Below are 10,432 nucleotides of genomic sequence, written 5' to 3' on the forward strand. Positions count from 1 at the left end.
TGTTGAGGGCAGTGTGACATTCGTGGACGCTGGGGTACGTGCAGAGACAGCACAAAAAAGAACGCCAGGTCAGCATTGGATGCCCGCACGTCACCGTGTCCCCATCCAGCACAGCTTTCAGGATCCGTTAACGCACAGGGAGCACACAGATGGACCCGCAAGGCACCATACCCAGTACCGCGGATACAATTTCCTTGGTGAACTCTTCCCAATGGGCAATGCCAGGCTGGGAGTATGTGTGTGTTTGTGTGTGTGTGTCTCTCTCTCTCGCTAAACCACAGAGCCTGGTTTCCTGCCCGTAGATTTTGCACTTGGGACGGTACCCCAGTTCCCTTTTGGTGTTTAGACTGTAAATAAAATATGATAGCAATAATGAGATCCCTCTGCATGATTTAGCTTCCCCACTCCTACCCCCCAGCCAGCCAGATGTTGGTCTGGGGCAGAATACAGGTCAATGCAAGTCTTCCTGATGTGAAACTACCTGCAGTATTGTAATGCAATTCAGGGATAATAAACGGCCTTCTTTTCTGCTATGTCGTTGTGTCGTTTGCCTTTTTAGCCGGGGTGGACTTGATTTAAATCAGGGTGATTTAAATCCCAATTTAAATCCCTAGTTCAGGGGTCAGCAGCCTTAAACTATTTTTAAACTTAAAAATAGCTGAAATTGTGGGTGCACCTCGGTACACCCACGTTACACCTACCCTCCGCGAGCTGCAGTGGCTGCCCATTGGTCTCCGGACACGCTTCAAGGTGCTAGTCGTTACTTTTAAAGCCCTACATGGTATCGGACCTGGGTACTTGAGAGACCGCCTCCTGCCAATTACCTCCCTACGACCAATTAGATCCCACAGATTAGGCCTCCTCTGGATTCCATCAGCTAGCCAATGTCGACTGTCGACTACCCGGAGGAGGGCCTTCTCTGTGGCTGCTCCGGCCCTCTGGAATGATCTCCCCGTGGAGATCCGGACCCTTACTACCCTTCCGGCCTTCCGCAAAGTAGTTAAGACCTGGCTGTTCCGGCAGGCCTGGGGCTGTTGAACTATCCAGCCCCATTCGAGGTTACGGCTGTTGTAGAATTTTAAATTGCTGTTTTTTATTTTATTTTTTTGTATCCCACCCCTTTTTATTGTTAGCCACTCTGAGTCTCTCGGGAATAGGGCGGCATACAAACTTAATCAAATCAAATCAAAGAGCCACAGAGGTCCTCAACGGAAGCCCCCACATTCAGGGGTGAAATCCTCCATGGCTGGGGAATTCTGGGAGTTGAAGTCCACAAGTCCTAAAGTTCCCAAGTTTGGACACCCCTGGTTTAAAGTTTAAACCCTACCTTGTTTCAGGTTTATTCACCATTTCTCATTTTAGAACACAGGAGATTGAATAAGAAAGTCGGAAAGTTGCAAGTTCTGCAGTCGTCGGAATGCTCACCCCGATTTTTCTCGACCGAGCTGCCTCCGCCCTACTTTAAGGACCCCCCCAAAATCTGAATAGGGGTTGAGTAAAAACTCAAGAGTGCGTTCACTTCGCCTACTGTTGACTCTGAAGATGTGGTCCTTCATAGACATCCTCCTTGGCTTGCTAACCCCTTGCCGTCTTTTGGTCCAAAAAGAGGGGTGACTTTTTTTTTGGAGGGGGGACTATTTCTGGGAGACGTTTCCCATAACGCACATGGTTGGCATGCTTGGTAGATTCTCTGCTCGGATCCTGGCACGTCACGCCGGGCACTGGAAGCTGCAGAAGTCAGCAGACTGGAAGAAGTGGTAGACATTCACCAAGGGGAACATCAGCAGTGCTCCTAGCAGAGACCCCAGCTGCTCCACCGTGCCGTACCAGACCAGGGCGCTGTGGCTGCAGCTGCGAAGCATCATCCCTAGCATCACCTTGACGTAGGTGAGGGTTCCGGTGAAGGACACCCAGGAGATCACCTGTCGAGAGAACGGGGGAGAAGAGGCGGGTGAGAAGTCGCCAGATGGAGATCTTGGAAGATCTCCAGAAGTTGCGGGTGGCTCCATCACTGGAGGTTTTTAAGAAGAGATTGGACAGTCATTTGTCTGAGGCGGTATATGTTCTCCTGCTTGAGGAGGGGGCAAGACTAGAAGACCTACAGGGTCCCTTCAGGCTCTGTTCTGTTCTTTCTGTTCTGTTCTGTTCTGTTCTTATTCCTATTCCTATTCCTAGTCTATTCTTTCTTTTCTATTTCCTATTCTATTCTGTTCTGTTCCATTCCATATTCTATTCTATCCTATCCTATCCTGCATTCTATTCTCTTCCACAATCTGTTTATTCTATTCTATTCTATTCTATTCTTATTCCTATTTCTACTCTATTCTTTATTTTCTATTTCCTATTCTATTCTGTTCCGTTCCATTCCATATTCTATTCTATCCTATCCTATCCTGCATTCTATTCTCTTCCACAATCTGTTTATTCTATTCTATTCTATTCTATTCTTATTCCTATTTCTACTCTATTCTTTATTTTCTATTTCCTATTCTATTCTGTTCCGTTCCATTCCATATTCTATTCTATCCTATCCTATCCTGCATTCTATTCTCTTCCACAATCTGTTTATTCTATTCTATTCTATTCTATTCTTATTCCTATTTCTACTCTATTCTTTATTTTCTATTTCCTATTCTATTCTGTTCCGTTCCATTCCATATTCTATTCTATCCTATCCTGCATTCTATTCTCTTCCACAATCTGTTTATTCTATTCTATTCTATTCTATTCTTATTCCTATTTCTACTCTATTCTTTCTTTTCTATTTCCTATTCTATTCCGTTCCATTCCATATTCTATTCTATCCTATCCTGCATTCTATTCTCTTCCACAATCTGTTTATTCTATTCTATTCTATTCTATTCTTATTCCTATTTCTACTCTATTCTTTATTTTCTATTTCCTATTCTATTCTGTTCCGTTCCATTCCATATTCTATTCTATCCTATCCTGCATTCTATTCTCTTCCACAATCTGTTTATTCTATTCTATTCTATTCTTATTCCTATTTCTACTCTATTCTTTATTTTCTATTTCCTATTCTATTCTGTTCCGTTCCATTCCATATTCTATTCTATCCTATCCTGCATTCTATTCTCTTCCACAATCTGTTTATTCTATTCTATTCTATTCTATTCTATTCTTATTCCTATTTCTACTCTATTCTTTATTTTCTATTTCCTATTCTATTCCGTTCCATTCCATATTCTATTCTATCCTATCCTGCATTCTATTCTATTCCACAATCTGTTTATTCTATTCTATTCTGTTCTATTCTTTCTATTCGATTTCCTATTCTGTTCTGTTCCATTTCATTCCATATTCTATTCTATTCTATTCTCTCCTCTACTATACTGTACCATACCATACTATACCATACTATCCTGCATTCTATTCTATTCCACAATCTGTTTATTCTATTCTATTTTATTCCATTCCATTCTATTCTATTTTTATTCCCATTCCCATTCATAATTCTATTCTATTCTATTCTATTCTTTTTATTTCTATTTCCTATTCTGTTCTATTCAGTTCCATTCCATTCCATATTCTATTCTATTCTATTCTATTCTATTCTCTACTATATCATACCATACCATACCATACCATACTATCCTGCATTCTATTCTCTTTCACAATCTGCTTATTCTATTCTATTCTATTCTGTTCTGTTCTGTTCTATTCTATTCTATTCTAATTCCTATTCCTATTCCTATTTCTAGTCTATTCTTTCTTTTCTATTTCCTATTCTATTCTGTTCTGTTCCGTTCCATTCCATATTCTATTCTATCCTCTCTTATCCTATCTTCTCTGCACCCTTTCTGACTTAGTTCTTTGAAGACATGGGAGCACAAAGTCCAGCATACTGTGTGAATCCAACCCACCCACCCACCCCCACCGTATTTCCCACACTTCCCGCAGGAAGTGATCGAGTGGCCGACTTACAATCAGGGCAATTCCCCAGTCGGAGTCCTTCAGGAGGGGGCAGGGACTCAGCACAGCCATGGCCATGTTGTAGGCCCCAAAAGCTGTCCCTGCAGCCGTCAGGATCCCCAGAAACAGAAGGGACCTGGGAAATGGGGGGAGAGAAAGAAGAGAGGTTGGGGGTTGCCTCTTATGGAGACAGACCCGGACTTTCCCGACAAAAAGCTGATATCCAAAGGAAGAATTAGTTAGAGAGCGGCAGGGGTGAAATTCAATCTTTTTTTTTACCACTGATTCTGTGGGCGTGGCTTGGTGGGCATGGTGTGGCTTGGTGGGCGTGGCTTGGTGGGCGTGGCAGGGGAAGGATACTGCAAGGAAACTGCAAAATCTGCATTCCCACCCCAACGGCAAAGGTGGCATTTGCCGGTTTTCCGAATGACTCAAAATTTCTGCCACCGGTTCTCCAAACTACTTAAAATTTATGCTACCGGTTCTCCAAACTACTTAAAATTTCTGCTACCAGTTCTCCAAATTCCTCAAAATTTCTGCTGCCGGTTCTCCGAATTCCTCAAAATTTCTGCTACCGGTTCTCCGAACTCCTCAAAATTTCTGCCACCGGTTCTCCAAACTACTTAAAATTTCTGCTACCGGTTCTCCAAATTCCTCAAAATTTCTGCTACTGGTTCTCCGAATTCCTCAAAATTTCTGCTACCGGTTCTCCGAACTCCTCAAAATTTCTGCTACCGGTTCTCCGAACTACTCAAAAATTCTGCTACTGGTTCTCCGAACTCCTCAAAATTTCTCCTACCGGTTCTCCAAACTCCTCAAAATTTCTGCTACCGGTTCTCCGAACTCCTCAAAATTTCTCCTACTGGTTCTCCGAACTCCTCAAAATTTCTGCTACTGGTTCTCCGAGCTCCCCAAAATTTCTGCTACCGGTTCTCCGAACTACTCAAAAATTCTGCTACTGGTTCTCCGAACTCCTCAAAATTTCTCCTACCGGTTCTCCAAACTCCTCAAAATTTCTGCTACCGGTTCTCCGAACTCCTCAAAATTTCTCCTACTGGTTCTCCGAACTCCTCAAAATTTCTGCTACTGGTTCTCCGAGCTCCCCAAAATTTCTGCTACCGGTTCTCCGAACTACTCAAAATTTCTGCTACCATCATGATCCTCCTCCTCCTCCTCCTCCTCCTCCTCCTCCTCCTCCTCCTCCTCTCCCTTCTAGCATTGATGATGTTCCCTAATTGGGTCATGAAACGCCTGCAAGAACCACCAAACTCAGAGAGCACCAAGGACCCCACAGTCAACTTCTTCCTCCTCCTCCTCCTCCTCCTCCTCCTCCTCCTCCTCCTCCTCCTCCTTTCTGCAAACCCCCCTCCCTGCTAGCACTGAGGATGTTCCCTAGTTGGCTCATGAAATGCCTGCCAGAAAACCACCAAGCTCAAGGGACACCAGGGACCCCTCCTCAGTCCCGCCCTGTGTTATGGAGAGTCTCTTCTGTTGCTACCATCGACTTGACCGGCAATACAGACCTATTGGGGAGGAAGGTGGCCACAGTGCAGGCGAGAGGGTTAGCCATGGAGCTCAAGGTGGCCGCCAGATGGTACGCCAGGTTGCCGTAGGGCAAGCAGGAGTAGCTTTGCACGGAGGGGAGGATGCCATTGGTCAGGGCGTTCAGCCAAGTGACGAGGAAGTAGATGAGGACTAATTTGGAGCAGGTGTAGGTGACCTTCCCGGCCCATGGGTCCCCTTCGTGGAGGTTCTCCATCGTTCCCTCCGTAGAGTAGGTTGAACCTCCCTTCAAGTGAGCCGGCTCCTCCTTGCCCGTAGGGATCTTCTGGAGGGAGTTCAGGGAGATATTGCTGGAGCACAAGACTTGCGTGGAGAGAGCCAACGACTTCGGCTGCCGGTTGAGGAAGAGGAAGGACACCAGGCAGAAGAGCATCATGGCCGAGAGGATGAGGAAGAAGACCAAGCTGGAGAAGTTGGCCGGGGAGTAGCGCGTTTCCATGGTCCCCGTCGCGTTGGCCTGCGAAGCGTTGCCCAGGCTGGCGTTGAAGGTCGGGCCCGGGACCTGGACGCAGGTGGCAATGCCGGCCCCCTGGGCCAGGGCGAAGAGGGCGGGAATGAACCCACTGAGCCCCTCCCCGATGAAGAGGGTAGGGACATACCGCGGGTGGAAGTGAGCCATGAAGGGGAGGAAGGTGACGGAGGAGGTGCAATCCACCAGCGAGAGGAAGAAGGTCAAGACGAAGAAGGCCACGCTGTGCGGTTCTCCGGCGATGGGCGTGGTGTAGTGCCAAAGGAAAGCCAGGAGGAAGCACGCCAGGATGCCCGTGGAGACCACCGCGCAAATCACCGGGACCTCCTTCAACAAGCCAGGTTTGAATTTGTGCATAAGGGTGACAAAGAGAGGTCCGATGTTGGCCAGTTGGATGATGATGGTGAGGTAGGAAGGGAGGTACCAGCCTTCGGGTAATTCAGTCACTAGGAGGGGAAGCTCCACCCACACCCCGTTGATCGCCATCCAGGAGCCGGTGCCAAAGACACAGGCCAGGAAATGGGTCAGCCATGCCATCTTCTCCCCGGAGCAGAAGACCTGAAGGAGGAGAAGAGAGGCGGTTTAGGAGGACGTGAGAAGACTTGGGATGAGGGCGAACCGGGAGTAATAAATGCTTTAAGAAGTAAAACGAAAGTCCCGGCAATCAGCTGTGCAACAATCAGTTGTGTCTAGTTGTGAGGTTGCTGCTTGTTGCAGGGGCCCGTTTGTGTGAAGTGCAGCTGGCATTGTGTGTGAGTCAGTTGTGCAGCTACGCCCACTCGGTCATATGACCACCAAGCCACACCCGCCCCGCTCACCTGACCACCAAGCCACGCCCACAGAACCGGTAGGACAAATGTATGAACTTCACCACTGGATGAGGATTTACACCAGAGATTCCAAATCTTGGCCATTGGAAGAGGTGTGGACTTCAACTCCCAGAATTCCCCAGCCAGCTATTTGAGAGCATTCAAAATATGCGGATTTCAACTCCCAGAATTCCCCAGCCAGCTATTTGAGAGCATTCAAAATATGTGGACATCAACTCCCAGAATTCCCCAGCCAGCTATTTGAGAGCATTCAAAATATGCAGACTTCAACTCCCAGAATTCCTCAGCCAGCTATTTGAGAGCATTCAAAATATGTGGACATCAACTCCCAGAATTTCTCAGCCAGCTATTTGAGAGCATTCAAAATGTGTGGACTTCAACTCCCAGAATTCCCCAGCCAGCTATTTGAGAGCATTCAAAATATGCAGACTTCAACTCCCAGAATTCCTCAGCCAGCTATTTGAGAGCATTCAAAATATGCGGACTTCAACTCCCAGAATTCCCCAGCCAGCTATTTGAGAGCATTCAAAATATGCAGACTTCAACTCCCAGAATTCCCCAGCCAGCTATTTGAGAGCATTCAAAATATGCGGACTTCAACTCCCAGAATTCCTCAGCCAGCTATTTGAGAGCATTCAAAATATGCGGACTTCAACTCCCAGAATTCCCCAGCCAACTATTTGAGAGCATTCAAAATATGCGGACTTCAACTCCCAGAATTCCCCAGCCAGCTATTTGAGAGCATTCAAAATATGCGGATTTCAACTCCCAGAATTCCCCAGCCAGCTATTTGAGAGCATACAAAATATGTGGACATCAACTCCCAGAATTCCCCAGCCAGCTATTTGAGAGCATTCAAAATATGCGGACTTCAACTCCCAGAATTTCTCAGCCATTTCTCAGCTATTTGAGAGCATTCAAAATGTGTGGACTTCAACTCCCAGAATTCCCCAGCTAGCTATTTGAGAGCATTCAAAATGTGTGGACTTCAACTCCCAGAATTCCCCAGCCAGCTATTCGAGAGCATTCAAAATGTGTGGACTTCAACTCCCAGAATTCCCCAGCCAGCTATTTGAGAGCATTCAAAATGTGCGGACTTCAACTCCCAGAATTCCCCAGCCAGCTATTTGAGAGCATTCCAACCCCACCACCCCCTCCATCCCCGAGTAGCAGACTCTACATCTGCCTCTACCTAATTTAAGAAGTGTGGTGATTCGCTTAACGACGGTGATGAGAAAAGGTGTCAAACGGGGCAAAACTCATTTAACGCATGTCTGACTTAGCAAGATCAATTTGGAGCTCAATTGTGGTCGTAAGTTGAGGACTGCCTGTGCTGGGTTCATTTAGCGACCGTTTGAAGTTACAACACAACTGAAAAAAGTGACTTATGACCATTTTTTCACACTTACAACCTTACAATGAAGTGATCAAAACTCAGATGCTTGACAAGCGACTCGTATTTATGACGGTTGCAGCACCCCAGGGTCATATGATCTCCTGTTGCACCCTTCTGACCTGCAAAGTCAATGGGGGAGCCAGCTTCGTTTAACGACTGCATGATTCACTTAACAACTGCGGCGACTCATTTAACGACTGTGGCAAGAAAAGTCATAACATGGGGCAAACCTCACATAACAACTGCCTTGCTTGGCAGGGGGAATGCTGGCCCCAATTGTGCTCATAAATCGGGGACTCCCTGTATGGTGTGAGACTCAGGCCGTCCTCGACTTACAACCTTCACTTAGCGACCATTCCAAGTTTACGACGTCGCCGAAAAAAAGTGACTTGCGACCGTTTTTCCAAGCCCCAACCTGCGCCCCACGATCCCATGATCGAAATTCAGACCCTTGGCAACTGACCCCTATTTACGACGGCCGCAACCTTCTGCCAAGCCAAGTCAACGGGGAAGCCAGATTCACTTAACGACCGTGCCATCTTAACAACTGCAGGGATTCGGTGGCTGTAAAATGGAGCCAAGAACCCACTTCAGAAACGTCTCGCTGAACAGCCGACATGCCGTTGGTGGTCGTAAGTCGAGGATTAGCCTGGACAGAGTGGAAAAATTCTGCGCTGTCTCTTTAAGAGGATTGCCCCAGCCGCTCCCCTCTACATTGGACTGAAACAAGGAAAGGATCCAGGAACTTCGTCCCTGCTCACCTGGTTACCTTTCCTACCTGCAAACTGATACAGGTGTGTGGGGGGAGGGGAGAATGGCTCAACAGCCCCTCCCAAGTTCCTGGACCCCATCGAGGTGGACAGACAGGAGGACAATCGTCCTATACGCACCAAAACTGGACAGCTTCTCTTTCTGCCGAAGTACAGGGACGAGTTCTACTTAGCGTCGAAAGCAGGCCTGGGCATTAAGCGTGACCTTTGCTTTGGCAAACACCTTCCCCGACCGTGCCCAGGTGAGCGACGGTCCCCTTGGGCGTCCCTAAAGCAGGCAGGTGGAGGAGGTCTGCCTGGCGACCCCTTCCGGAATCAACCTGCCAGCCGACTGACCCACCCTTGGCCAGAGTTTCTGCTGGACGCCAGCCAGCGGCGAGGGTTTCGTTTACCTGGGCACCCGTCCGTAGGTGGCACCGCCTGGAAAGCGGCCGCCGGAGATCAGCCTGTTGTGAGAAAGGAAAGGAAGGCGGTGTCTGTGTGTGTGTTTTTTTGTGTGTGTGTGGAAGGAAGGCACCAAACAGGCTGATCGGGATTTTTTAAAAAAAGCCAGTTGTGGTTGGTGGCTGAAAAACTGGATTTCGTCACTATGTTGGGATTGTTGTGGTTTCAAGGTCGGGCAGGGAACAGCTTGGCCAATATTTTGGGAGAGGCGGTGGTTAGATTGGATGCCCTCCCATGCCTCTTCCTTTCCTTTCCCTCCCTTTCCTCTCCTCTTCTCCCTTCTCTCCTTTCTTTTCCTTTCCTCTCGCCTCCTTCTTCCTTTCCTTTCCTTCTCTATTCTCTCCCCTTCCTTCCCTTTCTCCTTTCCTTCTTCTCTGTTTCCTTCACTTTCCTTTCTCCTTCCCTCTCTCCTTTCCTTTCCTTCTTCTCTGTTTCCTTCTCTTTCCTTGCTTCCCTTTCTCCTTCCCTCTCTCCTTCCCTTCCCTTTCCTTCTTCTCTATTTCCTTCCCTTCCCTTTCTCCTCCCCTTTCTCCTTCCCTCTCTCCTTTCCTTTCCTTCTCTGTTTTCTTCCCTTCCCTTTCTCCTTTCCTTCTTCTCTTCCTTCTCTTTCCTTGCTTCCTTTTCTCCTTCCCTCTCTCCTTCCCTTCCCTTTCCTTCTTCTTTGTTTCCTTTCCTTCCCTTTCTCCTCCCCTTTCTCCTTCCCTCTCTCCTTTCCTTTCCTTCTCTGTTTTCTTCCCTTCCCTTTCTCCTTTCCTTCTTCTCTTCCTTCTCTTTCCTTGCTTCCTTTTCTCCTTCCCTCTCTCCTTCCCTTCCCTTTCCTTCTTCTTTGTTTCCTTTCCTTCCCTTTCTCCTCCCCTTTCTCCTTCCCTCTCTCCTTTCCTTTCCTTCTCTGTTTTCTTCCCTTCCCTTTCTCCTTTCCTTCTTCTCTTCCTTCTCTTTCCTTGCTTCCCTTTCTCCTTCCCTCTCTCCTTTTCTTCTTCTCTGTTTCTTTCCCTTCCCTTTCTCCTTTCCTTTCTTACCCTTTTCT

The 10,432-nt window shown here is 47.3% G+C and overlaps 1 protein-coding gene across 1 annotated transcript; it reads right to left on the bottom strand.

Annotated features, from left to right (window-relative positions):
• Positions 1-1,615: 1,615 nt before the first annotated feature.
• Positions 1,616-9,410, bottom strand: SLC52A3 (solute carrier family 52 member 3). Its single transcript, XM_032217342.1, has 4 exons — positions 9,354-9,410; positions 5,457-6,523; positions 3,946-4,069; positions 1,616-1,922 (listed from the first exon to the last, which is right to left on the bottom strand). The coding sequence occupies exons 2-4, from the start codon at positions 6,500-6,502 to the stop codon at positions 1,710-1,712; spliced, it is 1,383 nt and encodes a 460-aa protein (XP_032073233.1). The 5' UTR covers positions 6,503-6,523; positions 9,354-9,410; the 3' UTR covers positions 1,616-1,709.
• Positions 9,411-10,432: the final 1,022 nt, after the last annotated feature.

Source organism: Thamnophis elegans, chromosome 5, assembly GCF_009769535.1.
Source record: "Thamnophis elegans isolate rThaEle1 chromosome 5, rThaEle1.pri, whole genome shotgun sequence".
Classification (NCBI taxonomy): domain Eukaryota; kingdom Metazoa; phylum Chordata; class Lepidosauria; order Squamata; family Colubridae; genus Thamnophis; species Thamnophis elegans.

What these genes read in the sequence shown, in the direction of transcription:
- SLC52A3 (XM_032217342.1), bottom strand. Translation starts at nt 6,502, where the DNA reads ATGGCATGGCTGACCCATTTCCTGGCCTGTGTCTTTGGCACCGGCTCC. An exon ending in GCCACCTTCCTCCCCAATAG is followed by an intron (nt 4,070 to 5,456) that starts GTCTGTATTGCC and finishes CCCATTTCCCAG; the next exon opens with GTCCCTTCTGTTTCTGGGGA. An exon ending in ACTGGGGAATTGCCCTGATT is followed by an intron (nt 1,923 to 3,945) that starts GTAAGTCGGCCA and finishes TTCTCTCGACAG; the next exon opens with GTGATCTCCTGGGTGTCCTT.